The sequence below is a fragment of the Choloepus didactylus genome, chromosome 10 (assembly GCF_015220235.1).
Source record: "Choloepus didactylus isolate mChoDid1 chromosome 10, mChoDid1.pri, whole genome shotgun sequence".
Classification (NCBI taxonomy): Eukaryota; Metazoa; Chordata; class Mammalia; order Pilosa; family Megalonychidae; genus Choloepus; species Choloepus didactylus.
The window spans coordinates 64,000,988-64,026,717 of NC_051316.1; the positions used below are offsets into that span (position 1 = coordinate 64,000,988).

The 25,730-nt window shown below is 35.9% G+C and overlaps 1 protein-coding gene across 1 annotated transcript in view; it reads left to right on the top strand.

Annotated features, from left to right (window-relative positions):
* Positions 1-1,565: 1,565 nt before the first annotated feature.
* CCDC171 (coiled-coil domain containing 171) overlaps positions 1,566-25,730 on the top strand; it is a 524,774-nt gene continuing 500,609 nt past the window's right edge. Inside the window, 3 exon segments of the mRNA XM_037797175.1 lie at positions 1,566-1,845; positions 10,120-10,276; positions 17,467-17,602. Coding sequence (XP_037653103.1) covers positions 10,233-10,276; positions 17,467-17,602 — 180 coding nt within the window. The 5' untranslated portion in view covers positions 1,566-1,845; positions 10,120-10,232.

Sequence of the window (25,730 nt, forward strand, 5' to 3'; positions counted from 1 at the left end):
CTCAGGCTGGGAACATACTCTGTTTTCAAAAAAAAAGGCTGAATGAACAAATAAATGAGGATTACAGGTCTCCATGTTGCATCACTTATTCATTGAAAAAAGTGGGTAGTGCAGTACATTTGGCATTTACTCTTGCCTTTCTGTATTTATTTTTGTGATTTTTTTTAAAACAAAAAATTTAAAAATATTAGTTAAAATTTGTAAAATAAAAAAGGCATGATCTCAGTCTGTTGTAATTTTCCATTTCATTTCTAAATGCTAGAGTGGGCTAGGCTATTTTTTTCTTTCCTAAGCTCTTTCCTTTGAAGCAATTATCCTCTTTCTGGCTCACTTATTAGGAGGCGAGGATGGGCCTCCTTTTCTAAATCTAAATGACTACTCAACCAATTAAGGTTTCAGTGCCACAAATTTAATCTCAACATTCAGGACCGTTGGCCCTCCCGAGGGAGGGATGAGGAAAGACTTTACACCTGGTTTCAGGTTGATTACACTCAATACTGGACGATTTTAGAATAAAAGGCTAATTTTGTATTAAACACCTTTTTGGGGGGAGGAGGTGGTGGTGGTGGTGATAAAATCCTTAATCAAAATCTGCCAGTTTACATTATTCTTCGGGGAATAGGCTTTCAAAAGCCTAGGAACAAAAGAACACTTGGTTTTCCAGTCTCCCTGAGGCGGCAGCAAGCTTGTGAAGCAGCTACCGGGTGAAACCAAAGTATAAATTCTCAACAGGACAAAGGCGTGTGTGTGTGTGTGTGTGTGTGTGTGTGTGTGTGTGTGTGTGTGTGTGTGTGTCTGTATGCATGACAGCGATTCGGTTCAAATGCGTGTGTGTGTGTGTGTGTGTGTGTGTGTGTGTGTGTCTGTATGCATGACAGCGATTCGGTTCCATTCCGAGCTGTGCCTTTTCCTAGAGCACCCTCTAAGGCTCCAAGAGCTTTTTTTTTTTCCGAGGTACCTCTTTACGTAATTTTTTAAAAAAAGTCACTGCAACGGCTTAAACGCACGGGCATACGTTCCTCCGGGTCTGTTTACAACCACTAACTGGTATACAGTGGGGAAAGATGAAGGGATAAGCGGTCCATGCAGGGAGAAACCAGCTTCTTATGCAGAAGCAGAGCCCTGCGAATTTTCCACAGGTCCTGGCACCAACTAACGGATACTGAAGGGCTACTCTGGGCCCATGGATCAGTAGTAGTAGCTTGTTTAAAAATGCAGGATCTGGGATCCGACTTCTCAGTAGGTGGGGTGAAGAGGGAGGAGTTAAGGCCTAGAAATGTGCATTTCAGTCAGCTCATTGGCGATTCTAAGGCGGTGACCCGGCTACTACGCTGAGAACCCCACACTGGAGCGTACGTAGAAACGTTCTCAGATTAGGAGGGGGAGGGCCTGGCGCGGAACAGCGCGCGGCCAGGAGCGTGCCGCTCCCCAGCAACGGCGCATGCGCCGGCTCGTGCGGAGACGCCGCGCGGCTTCGCGGGCCCTGCTCTTCCAATCGGAACCCGGCATTCTCGGAGTGCGTATCCTGGAGTTGCCGGCTGCGAGAGGACAGGGGCGGGCCCGGGCGGAGTCGGGGAGGCCTGCGAAAGTCTTTGAAGGTCTGCGAAGGTCTACTAGGGAAGGGTAACCTTCCCAGCCTCCGGAAGTGGCTGTTGTAAATTTCATCTCTCTAGTCCTTCTCCATCCCTTTTGCTATTTGCCTCGCCTCTCCGCGTCCTAGAGTCCGTCGGGTTCCAACAGTTTTTGCCCTTTATCCCCCGCGGTGTCTGGGCCTCCTTCCCCTGAGACTGGAAGCTGCCTCTGGGGTCTGGGGGTGTGCGGTCTGGACCACGGGAGACCGCTGAGGTAACCGAGGGATATGGGGACTTCGAGACGATCGACTTGGTCGGGAGGTGCCGAGAGGAACGGTATGGGGAGCTGCAATGAAGGTTATGGGGACACCGAGTTAGTTTGGGCTGTGTTGGGGCCGTTCGTGTCACTTGTGGGGACACGCCTCCAGCTCCATGGGCTGGTCTCTCCATACTCCTTGGAGGAAGCTCTCCCAGGAGCATCCTAGCCAGAGACTGCTGCCGCAGTACCCAGAGGATTGAGGATTGGGCAGGGACCAGAGGGCTTGGACTTGGACTTTCTCAAGGTTTACAACTCCGACTGCGAGGCTCTTTACCTCTCGAGAATCGGTCGGCCCCTCGAGAGCAAGGACCACGTCTTTTTCATCTTTTTTTTTTTTCTTTCCCTTTCTTTAAATCCCAGCCACAAGCTAGGCACTATATAAATGTTTGATGAACGAAAGGATAACTTCTCCTAGGCTGTTCTGCAGCTTCTGCTGCCTACCCTTTAGGACTCGTAAGAGATTTAGATAAATCGGCTGTGAGTTTTTCCGAGGCTGTAATGTTTTGAATGTTTTTTTATTCCTGTGTGATATTTATCCTAGGCAAATCCATATTTATTTGTTTTAAGAGGATCTCAAATGATATTGCAAAAGTTTACTTGAACAGAAATTGCTGTTCAACTCTTTCAAATACTTTACACATCGGTGTTTTATAGTTTTTGTCACGACCTTGGAGAAAAGAACCTACTTTTGACACTTGTTTTATTTAGCAGTTAGTGCCTAGTGACAACAAAGACAATGGTAGAACAGGAGAGGAACACAGTATCCCATGAAATACAGAGGAAACAAAGGAAGTGCGGCCTGTGAAGAAGAAAGATAAAGGGCTTAGTGAGGGGCGTTCTGTTTTAATACTGGCTCAGCCATTTATTAGCTTCCTGACCTGGGGCAAATCACCTGCCCTCTTTAGGCCTTAAGTTCCTTATCTGTCACCTAGGGAAGATGGAGCTGGTCTCTAAAGTCCTGTTTCATTTTAAAATTCTATGATTATTTCAGCTCCTTTATTTGTCTTGTTTTAATGAAAGACCAATTACCACTTTAAAGGTGAAGTGTATCATATAACAATGCTGATAGCATTGTTGTGAAAATAGGATGGACTTCTGGAGTCAGCCAGATGTGGGTTTGAAGTCTGACCCTCCCCTGATTAGCTTTATGCAAGTTACCAGATCTCTCTGAGTCTGAGTTTTCTTTTCTGTGAAATGTGCATAATAATCTCAGAGGGTTACTGGGAGGGTTAAATGAAATCATGTTGGCCTAACCCAGTATCTGACACATAGAAAACACTCAATAATAGTAGTTTCTATCTTTCCATCACCCCCTTCCCTTTCCAAATCTGATCTGTGTAGACACACTGAGAGATGAGTACATTGTGAATGACCCACCGAAGGGCCCAGATGTGAGTTTGAAGTCATGATTTTGGATGAGGTATCTGACTAGGTGGTAGGAAAAGTTTGTAGCAGCAGTGGTTCTGAAATCTAAAGTTAATACGTTAACATAAAAACCTACTTTAAACTTTGCCTGCATCCACTGCTGCTATAGGATGGCCTGGTTTTAGCCCAGCCCTATGGAAGTACTATGTGGATTGAGAATCCACAGTAGATTAGGGTTGTCATTTGTTGAGAAGACTGACTTGTAGTTAGTTTGAATGTGGGGAAGAATGATCGATTTGAGAAATTTGCACCAGAGAGCAGAAGTGCTTCCCTAACAGTCATGGTCTCACATACTCCCTGTCCAGGGGTGTGCGCTGGCCATGTCCTGAAAGCCAATAGTAAGGCAACAGCAGAGCTCTGTGTTGGCTGACTTAGGTTTGAATCCTGACGGTGTCACTTACTAGCGGTTATGACTTTTGGGCAAGTTACTGAATATCTATCTCTAATCCCCAGTTTCCTCATGTATAAAGTGGTGATAATAACAGTATTGTTCCCTTGGAGTTGTATAGAATCAAAGGAGATAATCTGTAGGAAGTTCTTAGCACAATACCTGGACAAGGAATTTTTGTCACAGATTGGAATAATGATGGCAGGAGTGGCTTTTTGCATACATACTGATAAAATGAGTATTTTCAAATGAAGAGTGGTATTCAAGGATTACACAGATATTGAAGAAGAAGAGAATGACTGGCGTTGATCATATGTTATTAGGTTTTTTTTTTTTTTTCCGTTTTTTAAAAATTGTGAACAAGTAGTTAGCAGATCTCACAGAATGTCATGGGTCATATTTCCACAACTTCAGCCATTTCCATTATTGTAAAATAAAACATACCTACAGAAAGGTGTCATCTCTCAATGTACAGCTCAACAAGCAGTCATATAGGTAATTTCAAAAATTGTTATGGGTTACAGTTCTACAATTTCAGTTCTTTCCTTATTAGGCAATGCAAGGTATATACAGAAAGGTGAAGAACGTCAATGAGCAGCTATAGAGCAAATTCCAAGGGATGCTATAGGCTACAGTTCCACCATGTCGTTTACCTCCTTCCAGCCATTCCAACACCCCAGTGTAAAAATATATATATATAATTAAATTACATGAAGTTTCAGTATTCATAGACCTTTATTCAGTCATTAGTTGCTACTCCTTCCTCTCACATAATCTCTTTCTTCTCCATCTTCAGGGGGTACCTAGGCAGTCAGCACCGTAACTTGATATGATGAGTTTTTAATTATATAGATTAGCCAAATTGTTGTTTTTCTTAACTTTGTTAAGTTTTAAAGGGAAGTTTCCAGTAAATATAGGAACAAATATTATGTAGAGCAGAACAGTTCTTTAATTTAGCTTCCTATTCCATTGACATTTTCATTACTGCTCCACCTTCTCTGAGGCCTGGGGCACCAACACTCGTTCTAAACAGTGGAACAGCCAAGCTCCCCTCAATTTCCCCAGCATCTGAGAACCCTTAGGTGGCAGCATTCTTAAACTCTGGGGCACTCAAACCCACCCTATCCGTGTGCTTGGGTTGGTCCACTTTCCTGGCCCAAGGTTTCTTGACTTCAGACCTTAGCTTCCATGGTTCTGCCCTTGAAGTCATCCTTCCTTCAGTTTGTCCCTTCTCCATCCTCTCCAGTCCAGGCTGGCAGTGTTTTCATCTGTACAGATCTTGCAAAAATTTGTTAGCTTGGCATGCAGCATACAGGGGTCAAAATCATCAGCTAGTAGGGCTTTCCACACATTCTTCCTGGATAACTCCATCTCCAGTCCTGGCTTGTACTGAAGTGGCTGACTGCTTCTAGGTTTCGTTAAATCCTCGTGTGATGCATTATCCTTTGGGGTCTCACTTTTTGGAAGCCCAGACTTTTCCAGACCGTTAATTTCTGGTTTCTTTGTACCCAAGAGTTTAGTTCTCAGCTTAGCTCTTTCCTCTTGCATTTTACTATAAGCTGCAAGGAGAAGCCAGGCTGCATTTTCTGTATTTAGTTTTGAGATCTCTTCAGCTAAGTATTCCAGATAGTTGCTTTCAAATTCTGCCTTCCATCTGACACCAGGACTCAATCTTGCCAAATTCTCTGCCACTTTAAAACAAGGATTGCCTTTCTTCTGGTTTGCAATGATACATTCATCATTCCTGTCTCAGGACTTGTAGGAAGTATCTTTAGAATCCATATTTCTACCAACAGTCTCTTCAGAGCAATTTAGACCTTTTCTTTCAAGCTCCTCACATTTCTTCCAGAATTTTCCCTTTATCCATTTAAAAAGCCATTCCAATATGTTTGGTATTTGCAAAGTCAGCAGCACCCTACTTCTCTGGTACCAGAATTCTGTTCTGGCGTTTTGCATAATGGTAGCTTTAGTGAACCAGAACATGTAGGATTTAAAAAAATTCTTTTCATTATAAAATAAAACACAGATGCAGAAAATCACATAAAACAAATCTATGACTTAAAGAATCAGTAGAAAGTAAGTACCCTTGTGACTACCCCCAGGTCAAGAAATAGAATTTTGTCACCTTTTATGTTCTCCATTCCAGTCACAAGCCCTCCCGTTAACTATTATTGTGATGTTACAGAAATTACTTCCTTGCATTTAAAAAAATTTTATCATGCAAATGTGCATCCCTAGATGCTAAGTCCTCCCCATTAAACATTTTTTTTGATGTGTCTTTTACATCTATTCTATAGATTTTTATCTCCATTCCTTCCTTTTCTTTTAAAGATCCCATACAATTTTCCATAGTTTATATTTGCTGGTTGTATCCCCATGATTCATCTTCCTCTCTCTTGTATTTCTCGCATCCAGAAGCTTGGTCAGACTCAGGCTTCATTCTTTGGTAAGACTACATTGGTGGTATATGGCAAGATTATAGGAGATACATAATGTCTAGTTGTCTTTTTGAGAATGATGTTAGTAGTTGTTGATGCTTAATACCTGTATCTATTTATTCATTGGTTTTCATTTCTTTTTAATTAATTAGTTTGAAAATGACTATAAATAGACACTTTTCCTCATCTATTATTTCATAACCAAGTGGTACAGTTCATATGGGAAGGACAGGATAATTGCTTGTAGTTTCCCTTTATTCATCAGTTTTTAAGACAAGGATTAAAATTTTTTTTCCTAATTTATGGAGTTAAACATATTTGATGGATTTTTATCCATTGCAATAATTATCTTTATTGAAGTTTGAATTGTTCCATCTTTGGCCAAGAGGAGCTTCTTCACATTGCCTCCTGGGTCCTTTTGCTAAGACTTTAGTAGTCTTTGATAGCTTCCTTGCTATCTGGTGTGATAAGATGTTCCAGGCTTACTTTGTACATTTCCTTCTCAAGACATGAAATTAACCCTTTCTTCAAGAAGCCTCCCACTCCACCTTTTTTTTTTTAATTAAATTCAGTTTTATTGAGATACATTCACCTACCATACAGTCATCCATGGTGTATAATCAGCTGTTCACAGTACCATCATATAGTTGTACATTCATCACTCCAATCTATTTTTGAACATTTTCCTTACACCAGAAAGAAGAACAAGGATAAAAAAAAAAAAGTAAAGAAGAACACCCAAATCATTCTCCTCATCCCACCCTATTTTTCATTTAGTTTTTGTCCCTATTTTTCTACTCATCCATCCATATACTGGATAAAGGGAGTGCGATCCACAAGGTTTTCATAATCAAGCTACATTGTTATACAATCATCTTCAAGAGTCAAGGCTACTGGGTTGCAGTTTAATAGTTTCAGGTATTTACTTCTAGCTATTCCAATACATTAAAACCTAAGAAGGATTATCTATATAGTGCATAAGAATGCCCACCAGAGTAACCTCTTGACTCCACTTGAAATCTCTCAGCCAGTGAAACTTTATTTCGTTTCATTTCGCATACTCCTTTTGTTCAAGATGTTCTCAATCCCATGATACTGGGTCCATATTCATCCCCAGGAGTCATATCTTGCCTTGCCGCTGCCAGTCAGGTCCCACGTAGAGGGGAGGGCAATGAGTTCATCTGCCGAGTTGGCTTAGCTAGAGAGAGAGGGCCACATCTGAGCAACAAAGAGGCAACAAAGGGGCTACTCTTAGGCACAATTATAAGCAGGTTTAGCCTCTCCTTTGCAGTAATGAGCTTCATAAGGGCAAACCCCAAGATAGAGGGCTCGGCACACCAAACCGTCAATCCTCAGTGTTTGCCACTGCACCTTTTAAACAAGTGAGAAAAGGTGTTTCAAGAGCACAATTGGGAGGACTACCAAATGCGTATTGTTCCAGGGCTGGTCATTGCTCCTAGGCGTTTTCAGTGGACTGGGCAAGAAAATAAATGTATGCATGTGTATATAGATAGATATATAGATAAAATAACATACAGTCATTTTAATATAGATAAAATACCACACATTCATTTTAGTACTTCCAATTTAAATTCAAGAACACAAAGCTTTTAGCTAATGTCTTCTCTATTATATTTGTATCAGCTTTCTTCCACATCTAGAATCCTGGTTCTCAGAGACACAGAGGATGATAGAATTTGAATAATTCTTGTAATTACTCATTTCTTTGATCCTACATTACAGAGGAAACAGTCTCAAAATAACAGCTATTATTACCAGAGATATGATTGCTGAAAACATTGAAAAAAATTTTTTTTTCATATGCTCTCTCCCTAATAAATATATGTATTTTTAGGGTTGTGATATACCTACATTGCCAGAGCATATCTCCATTACCTATTACTATGTCTTTCTGAACCTCTTTTAGTGTTAATTCTACAGATAACTATGTATTTAATACCTGCCACCTGTCCCTATGTTGATGTTTCTCTAGTCAATATGGTTCTCTGAAGTTCATTATCTATTATATTCTTCAGGAAGGGCTAATGGAAACAATATTCCCTGATTTCTTATATGTTGGTAACAGTTTGTACCCCTTATCCTTGAAAGTCAGTTTTGCTGGATAGAAAGTCTTTGGCTTGCACTTTCTTTTCTTGAATATCTTAAATATTTTATTCCATGTTCTTTGGGCATGAATGTTGCTGTTGAAAAGTCTAAGGGTAATCAGATTTTCTTTGCCTTGTAAGTCATGTGCTTTTATTTTCCTAGATACTCAAAGGAATTTTTTCTTTTTCTTAAAGTTCGGTAATTATCTTAGAATATATTTTGATGTTGGTTGTGGTGGTTCGTTATTCTCAGGGATGCAGTCAGCTTTTTCAATATCTAGATGAATTTATTATTTTTTTTTTATTTTTTATTTTTATCATCATTTTATTGAGATATATTCACATACCACGCAGTCATACAAAACAAATCGTACTTTCGATTGTTTACAGTACCATTACATAGTGGTACATTCATCACCCAAATCAATCCCTGACACCTTCATTAGCACACACACAAAAATAACAAGAATAATAATTAGAGTGAAAAAGAGCAATTGAAGTAAAAAAGAACACTGGGTACCTTTGTCTGTTTGTTTCCTTCCCCTATTTTTCTACTCATCCATCCATAAACTAGACAAATCAAACTGTTTTTCTATTAGCTGCATGAATCACTGACTTTTAAATATCCCTTGGTATCTGTCTATAAGAGCCATTAGTTGGTTCTCAGCATTATAGTTCCATCTCCATTTCAGTCTGCTTATTTGAGACCCTTTTCTTTTAGTAATCTCTCTCTGAGACTTGTTTATTGAGAAGCAGGGACAGAGCAGTTTATCACTTTTATATTTTTGTCTCCTAGATAACCATGTAGACCCATAATTTCACTAATAAACTTTTATTACATCTTTCCACTAGACCAAGTCACCCCAAGTGTTACCTACTCCCTTCCTTTATCAAGGATCTTTATAATTTCTCAGTGAGTTCTGTATTCAGTGATAAAAATGGACACTTTGCTGGGCACTGTCTGTATGTATTTCTTAAATCTAGCAACTATATAAGTTTGATATGGTTATCCCCCTGATATAGTTATCCTTTTTTTTTTTTTTTTTGTCCATGAAGAAACTGACCCAGAGAGATTAAGTGAATTGCCCAAGGCTGCTTACCTCGTGAGATACCTATTGGAATCCTAGCTCAGATCTTTCTGAATCCAAAGCTCATGGTCTTTTTTAGGGGATATTAAGAGGCACTTATGGATCTTGATATTTGTATCTGTTTAGACTTAATGAATTATTGTATTTCTCTGTTTAAAATGTTAGCTCAGATTCCTTTACACTATAGTAACGTAACTTACTTGAAATGGTTGGCTATGTATAATTTGAAGTAACTCCCATGGAAGAGGGTCTAGGGAGAATGCTAGTGTACATGCTAAATACTCTCCTCTTTCCTGATTTCTTCCACTTCCATCCCTTGGGAGAAAATCTTTGAGAAGACTATGTTGGCTTTGGTTTGGTAGTACTTTGGCCTCTTTGATTGCAGTGTTGCATAGATAATGTATCATTTATGAAAAAGGCCTTGAGGACCTAAAATGTTTCTGAACTAACTTTCTTTCAAGTGGAATTCTGGATCATAAAGATAGACACTGTAATTCCTTTTCTAAGTTCAAAAATAATGTCATTATTTTATTTCTGTAATTTTTTTCCTTTTCAGAAATTGAAGAATTTAATAATATCGTTATCTGTTCTTACTACTCAGAAGGAACAGTTTTTTAAAACATTTTGTTATTTTGCTTTTAAAATATAAAAGTAGAACATAGCTTTTAAAATAAAAATATTACATAATTGTTATAGGATAAATTTACAAATGAAAATAACCAAAGAAAAGAAAAATCACCCATAGTCTCAGTACTCAACTGTTACATTGTTTATTATTTTAACAGATTTAAGTCCATCTATCCTACAAGCCACAGACGTCTTGGACAGTTTTAAGCATCTATAACGACGTATATTGTTAAGAAATAGTGGGGTAATTTGAAAGATTTGGAAGGCAATCATGAGTTTAAACATTTCAAGTAATGCCACTGGTGAAAACCAAAGGTAAGTCTACAGTTTCTTCCTTTAGTTGAGGAATGCTGCTGAATGCAAGGAACAGGGAGAAGTAAGTGCATGGTGGGGCTAATTTTTTTTAAAAAATGCAATTTTATTGAGATAGTCACATAACATACAATCCTTCAAAGTGTGCAATCACTTGTTCACAGTTTCATCATAATTTTAAGAATTCTTGTGGGATGACAAAGGAAGTAGAAATTTTACGTACTGGAGGAGCAGGAATAATACCTTATAGGAATTGGAACGAGATTCTTTGTTAATTTGGACCACAAAGGTCCATGTTGTCTGTATTTTGTCCTGTCAATAGAGTTGCTTATTCTTTTCTACTGCTCTAAATTTTTTCTTTTCCTTATCTCTCTGCCTATTCACATTTCTGTTTGGTCATTCCTTTGACTTGTGACTAATTCCACATCTTTTCTTATTGCCCTAACTCTAATTCACAGCTTCTGTTCACGCATTCTTTCAGCTTTGGCTCCTGTTGCTTCCAGCTTCTTTTACTTGTTCTTTCTCAATTTACATTCCAAGAGAAAGCATCTAATTACTATTGCTCATCTTTTCATACCATTGATTTCTACCTTTGGGTGAGGGGCCTACCTTTGGTTCAATCAGCTCTGCTGGGGGAGTACATAATATATTACTGGCTGATTAGAAGAGTGTAACTCATATTATGCTTTAAAAAACTAAGTACAGAAATCGAAAATAAATGTTTAGGAACTTATAGTCATGTAACAGTAATTTTATGTCTGTTGAGTCTAATAATAAGACATTTGGGCTTGTATTTTATATGTCTGTTTTGTAAATTTCTTTTTTGGCAATCCGTTTTTAATATATTTCACAAAAGCATTATAGATCACTAAAAAAACTATTGGCCATTCATATACAGTTGATCCTCATTATTTGCAGATTCTGTATTTGCAAATGCACCTACAAAATTTATATGTAACTCCAAAATCAGTACTTAGTGATTTTGCACTCATTTGTGGACATGTGTGTGTGGAGTGGTGAGAAATTTGAGTCACCCAACACCCAGGTTCCCAGCTGAGGTTGAACAAGGTGACTATCTTTTGTTTTAGCGCTCAAACTGTAAACAAGTGTGCTTGTCAAGGTATATTTAGTGACACTTTTTTTCACATTTTAGTGCTTTTTGTTGATGATTTTGCTTGTTTAAAATGGCCCCCAAGTGTAGTGATGAAGTACATTGTCTAGTGTTCCTAGCTCACGAAGGCTGTGATGGTCTTAGGGAGAAAATACATGCATTTGTTCAGGCATGAGTTGTAGCATAGGCCAGAGTTCAGTGTTAGTGAATTGACACTATTTCATAAGCTCCAATTACCTGCCTCCTATTGTAATTTATAATTAAACTTGCTTACATTTATGCTCAGAGGCTTTGTTTAAATGTTGTTCTAAAATGTTTTACAGGTAATCATATTGTTTTTAGATGAGGTTAAATGAGAGTAGTCTCTAAAAGGCTGATGAAACAAAGAACTTATTAGAGAATCATCTTATACAACTTTAAGGAGGAAGCAAAGGATACAAGGTATCTTTAAACAGAAACACACATAAAACAAGATTTGGTACTGATTGGTTGAGGAAATGTGACCGGAGGCTTGCGGGAACCTAAGCCTGTATTTCTTCTGTGGGCAGTGGTTCAATATTAGCTAATTTATTGTTTCCGGTGATGTTATGGAACATAGCTACCACAAATAATGAGAATTGAGAATTGATTGTATCTTCTTTGGTGGAATGTCTACTCAGATCTTTTGCCCATCTTTATTGACCTGTAAGAATTCTTTATATATTTTGAATATAAATTTTTTTAATCAGATATATGGTTTGCAGTTTTTTCTTTTTTTTTTTTTTCCCTTTCTTTGGCTTGACTTCATTTTCTTAGGGTGATATCTTTGGAAGTGCGGAAGTTTTTAATTTTGGTGAAGTTCCATTTATCAAATTTTTTTCCTCAATTAATTGAGCTTTTGGTTTTGTATCTTAGAATTTTATCTTTGCCCAATTTAAGGTCATGGAGATTTTTCTCTTATGTTTTCTTCTAAAAAGTTTATAGTTTTAGCTCTTACATTTAAGTCTTTGACCCATTTTAAGTTAGTGTTGTCTATGGTGTTAGGTAATGGCCTAAATTCATCATTTTCTGTATGTGAATATCCAGTTGTTTCAGCACAATTTGTTGAGAAGTCTGTTGTTTATCCATTGAATTGTCTTAGCACTGTTGTTGAAAATCAGTTGACCATATATGTATGGGTTTAGTTTTGGACTCTCAATTCTGGTTCATTGGTTTATCTGCCTGTTCTTAATCCAGTACCCTACTCTTTTGATAACTATAGCTTTTGTGGTATGTTTTGAAATTAGGAACTGAAAGGTGTCTCACTTTTTCTTCTTCAAGTTTGTCTATTCTGGATTCTTTGCCCTTCCATATTAGTTTTAGGATCCACTTGCCGATTTCTGCAAAAAGCCTGCTAGGATTTTGATAGGGCGTATGTTGAATCTGTAGATCAATTTGGGGAGATTTACAAACTTCATAATTTTGAGTCTTCTAATGTGTGAACATAGAATGTTTTTCCATTTATGTAGGTTTTCAATTCTTTCAACAATTATTTGTACTTTTTCAGTGTAGAAATATTGCACTTTTGTCAAATTTATTCCTAAATTTATTTTATTCTTTTTGATGGTATTGTAAACGGAATTGTTTTTTTAATTTCATTTTTTGATTTTTCATTGCTAGTGTATACAAGATAAATTGATTTTTGTATATTGGTCTTGTTTTGTATGACTTTGCTAAACTCCTTTTTTGAGTTCTAGTCTTTTTTTTGTGTGTGGATTTTTTTTAGGATTTTCTGTTTACCAAATGATGTTCTTTGCAATTAAAAACAGTTTTACCTCTTCCTTTCCAATATGTTTGTCTTTTATTTCTTTATTCTTGCTTGATTGCACTGTCTACATCCTTGAATTCAATCTTAAATAAGTGTTACAAGTGGACATCTTTGCCTTGTTCTGATCTTAGGGAAGGCTTCCAGTTGTTCACTAGTAAGTGTGATGTTACTTGTAGGCTTTTCCTACATGCCCTTTTCCAGGTTGAGGAAATGTCCTTCTGTTCTTAGTTTGCTGAGTTTTTATCATTAATGGGTTCTAGATTTTGTCAAATGCTTTTTTTGTGTTTATTGAGATGATCATGCCATTTTTTGTCCTTTATTTCATTAAGGTTGTGCAATCCATTAATTGATTTTCAGTCTGTAAATCAGTTTTGCGTTTTTAGGATAAATCTTAGTTAAGTTGTGTAATCCATTTTAGATGTTATTGGATTTAGTTTGCTAATGTTGTGTTGAGAATTTTTGCATTTATATTTTTGAGGGATGTTGTTGGACCCTAGTTTTCTTTCCTTGTGATGTTTTTGTTTGACTTTAGTATCAAGGTAATACTGTTCTCATAAAATGAGTTGAGAAGTGTTCCCTCTGCCTGTATTTTCTGGAATTGTATGTGAAATATTGGCATTATCTCTGATAGTTCATAGTTTTCTCCTGTAAGGGTAGATTGATAGTAATATCCCTTCTCTTATTCCTTATTTTTGTAATGTGTCTCATTTTTTTTTATCTTTGTCAGTCTAGCTAAAGTTTTGTCAGTTTTGTTAATCTTTTCAAAGTAACATCTTTGGTTTCATTGATTCTCTCTATTGTTCAATTTTAATCTTATTTTAAAAATTTTATGTGCACATTATTCAAAGAATCCAGTCCACAAGGCTCCTCTTACTGCTGTTAGAAAAACAACAGCATTAATTTCTTCTAGACAGTCACTTTCTTGCTCCCTAAAAACAGTCATTTCAAAATCTTTGACCTGCTGTTTTTCATCTGTATTTCTTAAACATTTTTTTTATATTGCTATTTGATTTTTTTCAGTTTTAACCTTTATCTATTGTCTTCCCAGTACAAAAGGATCATAATTTAATTCTTATTCATTCCTGCCACCTTTCCCATCCTCTGATATATTGTAATCTTGTTTAGATCATTTATTCAGTGTTTACATTATTGTAATTATGGAAATTTCCCAGTTGAGCCATATAGTAGTATTCAGTGACTATTTTTTTCCTGGATTTAATAGTCTTGTTTATTGGTTGGTTGGTTTGCCTAGTTTCTGTGAACTTGTAAATGGAACTTCATACTCCAACCATGTTATATAAATCTCCTTTCAGTATGTTCAGTTATTTGAAGGATTTTGTCATTTTCATCTGCTTGAAGAAATCACTCTTGGAACCTGTGGCCAGCCGAATTCCGGCAAATTGCCTTTAAGTGCTTTGCTGCACAACTGTCCTCTTGTTATTTTCTTTCAGCACAATTCTGGACATTCCTTTGCTGTTTTCTTGCATTGCATGCCCTCTTTCTGGGATTCTATATCTTTCTCTTTTTCAGTTCAGATCCTTATTTTGGTAGAACAAATCTTCCATTAGCCTCCTGAGAACGTTCGTGGGAGGTAAATCTTTTAAGGCCTTGCAGATCTGTAGAAGTCTTTCTTGTTCCCTTGTCTTTGAATGATAGTTTGTTGGGTATAAATTTCTATGTTGATAATTATTTTCTCTTGGAATATTTTCAGTTTCATTTTCTAATTTCCAGTGTTTCTGTTGAGAAATGAAACCAAATGGATTTCTTAATCCTTCATATAAAACCTATTTTTTTTTCCTTCTGGAAGTTGGGAGGAATTCCTCTTTGTCTTTTGTATTCCAAATTTCTGTGCATTTAATTTGGACTCTTAATGGGCTTTATCTGTCTGGAAACTCATGTTCTTCAGATCTGGATATTTTCTTAAATTTTTCCTCATTTCCATAGAACGTTATAGAGTGGTGATTAAGAGCCTCTGTTCCTAACTAGTTTGTGAATTTGAGCACATCATTTAACCTCTCTGTGAGTCAGTTTCCTCATCTGTAACACAGGGACAATAATAGTGCCTACCTCATGGAGGGGTGGTAGATTATGTGTGTGAATGCTTACAACAATGTCTGCACAATAAAGTTTTTTTTCTTATGAATTTATATTTTCTTACTGTGCAACTCTGTTTAGATGTTCTATCTCTTGGACAGTCCTCTAATTTTTTATGTTTTCTTCACTATTTTCCATTTCTCTTTCTCTCTTTTTATGCTTTAATTTCTAGGAGATTTTTCTTTTACTTTTCTTTAGTTTTTCATTTCATTTGCTTTTTTGATTTCCAAGTGCTTTGTGTTCTCTTAATATTTTAATTTTTTTGGAGACTATAGTTTATGTGTTTTGTTTTTTTCTTTTTCAATTTTTATTATGAAAAGTGCCAAACATAATGCAAAAGATGAGAGAATTGTATACTGCTTATATATTCACCATGTAGATATAACAGTTTTTTAGCATTTTGCCATGTTTACTTCATTCCATTCATCTAGGTTTGTCTCTACCTTTGACTGCTCAACCATTTGAAAATAAGTTGTATTCCTCAAGACACTTCACTACTGAACCCTTCAGTATGCATCTCCTAAAGTTGATGAGTTCCTATATAATCATAACACCCAAGATAATTGAATAACAATACTCTAATATCTACTATCTACTCTGATATTTACTACCTATGCAGAACCTTACTGTGTGCATTTTGTATAAAACATTCCCATTTTTATCTTATCTTTAATATTCTTATTTTCTCTTTTCCCTATGTTCTAGTTTGCTAATGCTGCTGGAATGCAAAACACCAGAAATGGATTGGCTTTTATAAAAGGGGGTTTATTTAGTTACACAGTTACAGTCTTAAGGCCATAAAGTGTCCAAGGTAACACATCAGCAAAGGATACTTTCACTGGAGAATGGCCAATGGCGTCTGGAAAACCAGTTAGCTGGGAAAGCATATGGCTGGCATCTCCTTGCCTCTAGGTTGTGTTTCAAAATGGTGTTCTCCAAAATGTCTGCATCAGCTTCCAACAGCCGCCTTCAAGATGTGTGTTTCAGCCAGCTAGCTATGAGCTCCTGCTGCTGCTGTCTCCATGCAGGAGAGTTCCAGTTTCTCTACACCCTCACCAATACTTGCTATTTTCCTTTTTTTAGTAAATAACCATACTAGTATTTGTGCAGTGGTATCTTATTGTGGTTTTGATTTGCATTTCACTAATGGCTAATGATGTTGAGCATGTTTTCATGTGCTTATTGGCCTTTGTGTTATCTTCCTTGGGGAGATATCTATTCACATCCTTTGCCCTTTTTACCTGTGTTGTTTTTGTTTTTGTTGTTAAGTTGTAGGAATTCTTTATATATTCAGAGTATCATACCCTTATTAAATATATGATTTCCAAATATCTTCTCCCGTTCTGTAGGTTGGTTTTCACTCTCTTGATCATATTCTGTGATGTACAAAAATGTTTAGTTTTCATGAAGTCGAATATCTATTTTTTGTTGTTGACTTTTCTTTTGGTGTCATGTCTTTGATTCCATTGTTGAATTCCAGATTCTGAAGATTTTCCCTTAGGTTTTTTTCTAAGAGTTCTTTGATTTTAGCACTTATGTTTAGGTCATTTTTCCTTTATTGACGTTAGTGAACTTTTTGGGGCTGTATGGTGGATATCAGGTTGTTTTCCCAAACACTGGCTTTGGATTCCGCTTTTTAGGTAAATCAATTACCACTTGTCTATCTGCTTTCCAACTTATGAAATTTTACGCAATTGTCACTTCTTCCATATTCAAATTCTTTGTCCTTGTGGGTTTATAGTTCTAAATTCTCATTGCTGTTATTCTGATTTTTTTGAGAGAGAGTAGAGTGCTTCAGTCTGCCATTTTTAAGCAGGAACCTGTTCTCTGATTTATATTTTTTCCTTTAATAGGTATTACATTTGTCATAAGTAAAATATGTTATTTAAAAGGAAGAAAGGAAAAGAACTCAGTCTCTCCCAAATTACCCAGCTTATAATGTGATTGGACAGACTTTATATACCAGCGTTGAACAATGTAATGGTTTCCCAGTGAACAGTAGTTATTTACTAGTCATATACTGCTCCTTTCCTACCTACCCTTTTCGAGGAACATCTTTCACTAGATTGTAAATTGTTTTAGACTATATCATATCAAATATCATATTCCCTATGGTTTTTGAAATTAAGTTATCAAAAATATCAGAAATTATTTAAGATACACTTAATGAGAATTATATTTCATTGTTATCTAATTTCATAGGTTGAAGAATGCCTCATCTGATGTAAAACAAATGCTTAAAAGTGAAACAGACTTGGATTTTGCTGTTGATCTCAGAAAGAAACTCCATAGAGCTAAGAAAGAAAAATTAGAAATAACAACTAAATACAATGCAGAGGTAGGACTTATTATCCTTTCAAATAAATTTAAAGATAGAGTTTTATTTTAGATTCAATTAATATTACAAACTCCATATTTAACCTTTCTTACCATATCACTCTTGTATTTAAAAAGGTAAATATACTAAAACAGTGATTTTTATATAGTACAATACATGTAGGAATTTTAAAATAAAAAGTTAATGAATTATTATGTTAATTTGTAGTTGGTCTTTGAGTTTTTATAATTAATGGTTTCCACTGGATTATAAATACTAATTGATGAATGTGTTTGGTGACTAAATGATTTATAAATTTAACATTTTTGAAATCATAGTATAGGTTCCTTTATGGCCTTAAGTTTCTTAAATAAGTAGATTTGAGTATGGAATTTTTAGTCATATAAATTATCTTGGTTTCTTTTTTGTTTTATTGTGTTACTGTATCTTTTCCCTTACTAGTATGTGTGTGTGTATTCCATATATATATATAAATGTATATTCCAAAGATAATAGTTATCTTTCCCTTCTAAGATGATTCATAAATTATATGTTCATGTGTCTTCTGTGTCTGTTTAAATCTTTCTATTCTTAAAGCTCAGCATAGACGTTGTGGTGTAGTAAAATGAACATCTGTAGTTACATAGACCTGGACTCAATTCCTGGCCCTTATATTTAGAAGAAATGTGATCTTGGGATAGTTATTTATCTTACAAAACATTGTTTTGTTTGTTTATTTGTTTTGTGATATACTGGTACTAAAAGGTTGTTGTGGGTATTAAGTGAAATGAATTTTGTAAAGTGCCTGTGCACTGTAGGAATAGCTGTCATTTATTGAGTTATGCATAAGCAATGTAATTCCCTATCCTCTTTGCTACATTACTATGTTCTCCTGTCTGGGTAACCTTTTAAAGGCTCCTGAAGTGAAACCTATTATTTCTGCCTTTGCTTTCCCACAACATGTTGCCTGTGCAGATACTTTTAGAACTAAAACATTTATTTCATGCTTTTGTGTTCTTTAGTCTGTAAGCTCCCTGATAGCTGAGAGCAGTGACCATGCTTTTTTAAATCTCTGTATCTCTTGCATTGCTTACTGGCACATAGGGGGTCCTTGGTGGCTGTGTGTTGAATAAAAGTATGAGGAAATGATGTTTTTCTGGGCATCTAAGTAACAGTGGTTGTAGTGATTAAATAACAAGAAATATGACAGTTTTACTTGTATTTTTTAGTGGTAATAGAGGTTTTTTTTTTTTAGTGGTAGTTAACGTAATTGCTTCTACTTATAATAATATATACTAATTATAATATATACTGAATTTGAAGTGGTGTTTGTTAAATGTATGCCATTTGTTTATAAACTCTAAAACTCACTTTTAAAAACCAAATGTAACTTTCTCTTAAGAGTATTAGTGGTACAATGATCATTCATTTATTAAATATATTCTCCCACATATATTTGCAGTTATGATTAGATTTCTCTTAGCAAAACACACTATTTATTCTCTTTTATTTGATAAAAATATTTTGAAGTATGTGCTCATATTAAAGAGATAGGAAATTATCCTCAAGAAAGACAATTTTCTCAAAACAGACAATTATAATTGATTCAATTCTAGGTTTATATTACTAATCATTCTTATTGTCTTAATTATTTGTTTAGATGATTTTACTCATATAGTAATTTTTTAGATTTATAATCTCCTAATTTGCCTTTTACAAAGGAAGGCAGAGAGGAATGAAATAATCTAAGAAGTAAGGGTATAAATTTGCTTTATCAGATAATCCTAATGCTAACATACATACATATTATAATATACTTGTTAGCCTTTTCTCCTCTCTTGCTAGATGTTTTCCAGGATTATGTATTGCATTTAATTGGCATTGTCTCTTTAGTTACTTGCTCTTTTTTTTTTTTAAATTGGGGGGACATATATACAACATAAACCTTCCCATCTCAACCATTCCCAAGCAATACTATTCAGTGGGATTAATCACATTATTATGATTAATTGTGGTACTCACACCACCTTCCATTGCTAAAACTTCCCCATCTCCCCAAACAGAAACCTTATATCCATTATTCATTATCTCTCCATTCCCCCTACCCTCAGCCCCTGGCAACCTATACTCTACTTTTGTCTCTATGAGCTTGCATATTCTCTGGTATTTTCTTTACAGTGACCAGGAGGCTTACATGTTTTTTTTAAATGCAATTTTATTGAGATATATTCACACACCGTATAATCCATCCAAAGTATACAATCAGTGGCTCACAGTATCATCATATAGTTGTACAATCATTGCCACAATCAATTTTACAACATTTTCATTTCTCCAAAATAAAGAAAAAAATAAAAATAAAAAAGAACAGCCAAACCATTCCGGAAGCCTTACCCCCCTCCCCCCATTATTTATGTATATATATTTTGTCATTATTTTATTACTCATCTTCCCATACACTGGGTAAACAGAGTGTCATTTACAAGGTTTTTCACAATTACATGTTCACACAATAGAAGCTATATAGTTGTACAGTTATCATCAAGAATCAAGTCTACTGGATTATAGTTCAGCAGATTCAGGTATTTCCTTCTAGCTATTCTAATACACTAGAAGCTATAATCTATATAATGTGTAAGAATAATCTCCAGATTGACCTCTGAACTCTATTTGAAGTCTCTCAGCTACTGAAAATTTATTTTGTTTCTTTTCCCCCTTTTGATAAAGAAGGAATTCTCAATCCCACAATGCCAGGTCCAGGCTCATCCCTGGAAGTCATGTCCCATGTTGCCAGGGAGACTTACATACCTGGGAGTCATGCCCTACTTATGGGGGTGGGTACTTTATTTGCAGAGTTGGCTGAAGGCCATATCTGAGCAACAGAAGAGGTTCTCTGGAGGAGGTGACTCAGGTATAATTATAGGTAAGCTTAGCTTTTCCTTGCAGGAATAAGTTTCATGAGGGCAAGCCCCAAGATCAAGGGCTTGGCTTATTAAATTGGGATTCTCTAATGCTTGTGAGAATATCAGGAATTCCCCAGGTGAGGAAGTTTAATATTTTCACATTTTTCCCCAGTCCCTCAAGGGGACTTTGCAAATACTGTTTTATTTATTTTCTGCCCAAAATACTCTGGGATGCATTGGGGTATCACGTTAACCTATACAGAATAAGAAGATCTCATTTCCCATTCTAGGTTCCATGCAACCATGTTGTTTAAATAAACTGACCATACAGGTTATATTAGAAAGTGTACTACAGAGAATATAAATTTTGTACCAAATAAAGAACTCTTAACAGTCACAACTCAGGAATAGATAGACTGCTGTAAGAGCTTACAATCTACAAACCTTTACAACAAGCCTCACTGAACACTCCGCACTCTTGCATTGTTGGTTGCCCAGTCTCTGTCCACGTTCTATCCACTGATTCCTCTGCTCTCGAATTCAATTCTCAGCATTTGCTCATTATAGTTAGTTTATATTAGGTTGTTTCCATGGAGATGTGACCCTCCCAAATGTGGGTGAAACCTTTTGATTAGATTATTTCCATGGGGGTGTGACCCCACCCATTCCAGGTTCTTCTTGATTTTACTGGAGTGAATCCTTAAGGGAGCTCAGGGACTGACACAGATCCAGATGCTTGGAGATGCAGATGGAAAGACATTTGGAGATGCTAAGCTAAGAGATGAAGCCCAGAGTTTGCCCTGGAGAAACTAAGAGATGGCCCCCAGATGTTTAGAGTGAAACACTGTGGGAGAACAAGCAAGGATGCACAGGAGCTGAGAGAGAGAAGCTAAGAGAGACAGAAGTGCAGAGACATTTTGGAGAAAGCCATTTTAAAACCAGAACCTGGGAGCAGAGGACCAGAAGATGCCAGCCATGTACTTTCCCAGCTGACAGAGGTGTTCTGGATGCCATCAGCTTTCTTCAGTGAAGGTATCCTCTTGGTGATGCCTTAGTTTGGACACTATGGCCTTAGAACTCTAAATTTATAATCTAATAAATCCCCTTTATAAAAGCCAGTCCGTTTCTGGTATTTTGCATAATGACAGCTTTAACAAACCAGAACACCACCTCATTACCAACACCTTGCATGGGTATGGAACATTTGTTGCAATTGATTATAGCACTTTTTAATAATTGTACTGTTTTTTTAGCCAGCATTTATTGAGGCATTCTATGTTCTTGGCACTGTGTGAGGAAATTTACATGGATTACCTCATTTACAACACCCAATACAGAGGTCTGTGAAATGTGTGTTGTTATTATTTTTATTTTTAATGCTGTTTTATCAAGATATATTCACACACCTGTTCAGTGCATCCAAAGTATACAATCAGTGGCTCACAGTATCATCACATAGCTGTGCATTCATTTCCAGAGTCAATTTTAGAACATTTTCATTACTCAAAAAAAAAAAAAAAAAAAAAAAATCAAAAACATCCCATAGTGTTTATCTCACCCTTTTATTGACCCATAGCGTTGGTGTGGTACATTTATTAGGTTGATGAAGAATATTAAAACATTACTGTTAACTCTAATCCATAGTTTGCATAGGTACATTTTCCTCGTATACCATTCTATTATTAATTCCTTGTAACAGTGACATACATTTGTTCTAGTTCATGGAAAACTTTTTTGTATTTGTACTGTTAATTACAGTCATCGTCCACCACAAGATTCACTGTGTTATACAGTCCCATGTTTTAACCTCTACCTGTCCTTCTAGTGACAAACATGACTCTAAACTTCCCCTTTCAACTACATTCATATACAGTTCATCATTGTTAATTATACTTAACAATAATGTGCTATCATCACCTCTATCCATTTCCAAACATTTAAATTCAACCTATTTAAAAATTCTGTACATATTAAGCAACTGCTCCCCATTTTCTAGCCTCATTCTGTCTCCTTCCTGGTAACCTGTATTTTAGATTTTATGTCTATAAGTTTACATATTATAATTAGTTAATATTGTGAAATAATACAATATTTTGTATTTCTGTGTCTGATTTCACTCAACTTAATGTACTCAAGGTTCATCCATGTTGTTGTGTGCTTCAGTACTTCTTTCTTTCTTACTGCTGAATAATATGCCATCATATATATACTACATTTTGTTTATCCATTCATCAGTTGATGGACACTTGGGTTGTTTCCATCTTTTGGCAATTGTGAATAATACTGCTCTTAACATCGGTGTGCAAATATCTGTTTGTGCCCCTGCTTTCAGTTCTTCTGGATATATACTGGGAAGCAGGGTTGCTTGATCTTAAGGCAACTCAATACTTAGCTGACATAATACTCAGGGGTGAAAGACTGAAAACTTCCCTCTGAGATCTGGAACAAGAGAAGGATGCCCACTATCACCAGTGTTATTCAACATTATACTGGTTTGGCGGTTCCTCAGAAAGCGTCTGAACTCTGAATTCGATTCCATTGGTCACTATATCTATCCCTGTCCCAGTCCCATGCTGTTTTGTCCACTGTAGCTTTGTAGTATGTTTTAAAGTCAGGTGGTGTGAGTCCTCCAACTTCATTCTTTTTTCAAGATGTTTTCTGCTATTTGTTGGGGCCCCTTACCCTTCCAAATAAATTTGGTAATTGGCTTTTCCATTTCTGGAAAGCAGGCTGTTGGAATTTTGATTGGGATTGCATTGAATCTGTAAATCATTTTGGGTAGAATTGACATCTTAATGATATTTAGTCTTGTAATCCAGGAATGTGGAATGTCATTCTATTTATTTAGGTCTTTGATTTCTTTTAGCAGTGTTTTGTAGTTTACAAGTTCTTTACATTCTTCGTTTAATTTATTCCTATATATTTCTTTTAGTTGCTTTTGTAAATGAAATTTTTTTCCTGATTTCTTCCTCAGATTGCTCATTACTAGTGCATAGAAACACTACTGTTTTTTGCATGTTGATCCCATACCCTACCACTTTGCTGAATTTATTTATTAGCTTTAGTAGCTTTGTTGTAGATTTTTTATAGGATCATGTCACCCTCAAATAGTGTAAGTTTTACTTCTTCCTTTCTAATTTGGATGCCTTTTATTTCTTTTTTTGCCTAACTACTCTGGCTAGAACTTTGAATATAATGTTGAATAACACTGGTTCCAGATCTTAGAGGTAAAGCTTTCAGTCTTTCACCATTGAGTGTGATGTAAGCTGTGGGTTTTTCATTATGCCCTTTATCATTTTGAGGAAACTTACTTCTATTCCTATTTTTGTGATTGTTTTTATCAAGAAAGTGTACTGAATTTTGTCAAATGCCTTTTTATGTCAGTGGAGATTATCGTGGTTTTTTTCCCTTTGTTTTGTTAATGTGGTGTATTACATGAATTGATTTTCTTGTGTTGAACCACTCTTGCATACCTGGGATAAAACCTACATGGTCAAGGTGTATAATTCTTTTAATGTCTGTTGGATTTGATTTACAGTTACTTTGTTGAGGATGTCATAAGTGAAATTGGTCTGTAATTTTCCTTTCTTGCAGTATCTTTATCTGGTTTTGGTATTAGGGTGATGTTGGCTTCATAGAATGAGTTCTGTAGCGTTCCTTTCTCTTCAGTTTTTTGAAGAGTTTGCAGGGGTATTAATTCTTTTTGCTTGGTAGAATGCTTGGTAGAATTAACCTGTGAAGCTGTCTGTTCCTGGGCTTTTTTTTTTTGGGAGTTTTTTGATGACCGTGTTGCCAGGGAGATTTATACTCCTTGGAGTAATGTCTCACGTAGGGGTCTTATATTAGCTTTTGACATAATGTCTATTTTGTCCAATAGTAGTATAGCTATCCCAGCCCTTTTCTGGTTACTATTTGCATGGAATATCTTTTTCCATCCTTTCACTTCCACTGTCTATCTTTGGGTCTAAGGTGAGTCTCTTGTAAACAATATATAGCTGGATCAAGCTTTTTCTTATCTATTTTGCCAATCTGTGTCTTTTGATTGGGAGTTTAATCCATTGACATTCAGTGTTATTATTGGAATGTTTTACTTACTTCAGCCATTCTGTCCTTTGCTTTTTATATGTCATATCTTTTTTGTTTTTTGCTTCTCTTTTCCTTTATTTTAACCTCTTTTTTTATATAGTTCATCTTTTGTGCTTTACCTGACCCATTCCTTTCTCATTTCTGTTTTAGTATATTTTATATTGTACAGAATATATGTAATCTGGGGTTTATATTACCCAACTGTTTTGGTTTGCTAAAGCTGATAAAATGCAATATACCAGAAATGGGTTGACTTTTTTTGTGTGTGTGTGTGTGTCATTAGAGTTTGTGTATTTTATATCATGTAGGAAGTAAATAGTGGAGTTACAAATCAAAAATTATTGACTTCTATTTGTATTCCATTGTGGTCAGAGAATGTGCTTTGAATATATTAAAAAAAATTTTTTTTTTTTTTTTAAATTTATTGAGGCTTGTTTTAAGTCCCAGCATATGGTCAATTATGGAGAAAGATCTGTGATCACTAGAGAAAAATCTGTGTCCCGGTGATTTGGGATGTAAGGTTCTATATATGTCTGTTAAAATTCTCTATATATCTCTCTCCTTTCTTTGTTTCTCTGTCAGTAGGGCTCTCTTTAGTATCTGAAGTAGGGCAGGTCTTTTTTTGGCAAAATCTCTCAGGATTTGTTTGTCTGTGAAAAATTTAAGCTCTGCCTCAAATTTGAAGGAGAGTTTTGCTGGATAAAGTATTCTTGGTTGGAAATTTTTCTCTCTCAGAATTTTAAATGTCATGCCACTGCCTTCTTGCCTCCATGGTAGCTGCTGAGTAGTCACTACTTAGTCTTATGTTGTTTCCTTTGTATGTGGTGAATTGCTTTTCTCTTGCTGCTTTCAGAACTTGCTCCTTCTCTTCAGGATTTGACAGTCTGATCAGAATATGTCTCGGAGGGGGTTTCTTTGGATTTATTCTATTTGGAGTTTGCTGGGCATTTATGCTTTGTGTATTTATATTGTGCAGAAGGTTGGGGAAGTTTTCCCCAACAATTTCTTTGAATACTCTTTCTAGACCTTTACCCTTCTCTTCCCCTTCTGGGACACCAATGAGTCTTAAGTTTGGATGTTTTATTTTATTTATCGTATCCCTGAGATCCATTTCGATTTTTTTGATTTTTTTCTCCATTCTTTCTTTTGTTCCTTCATTT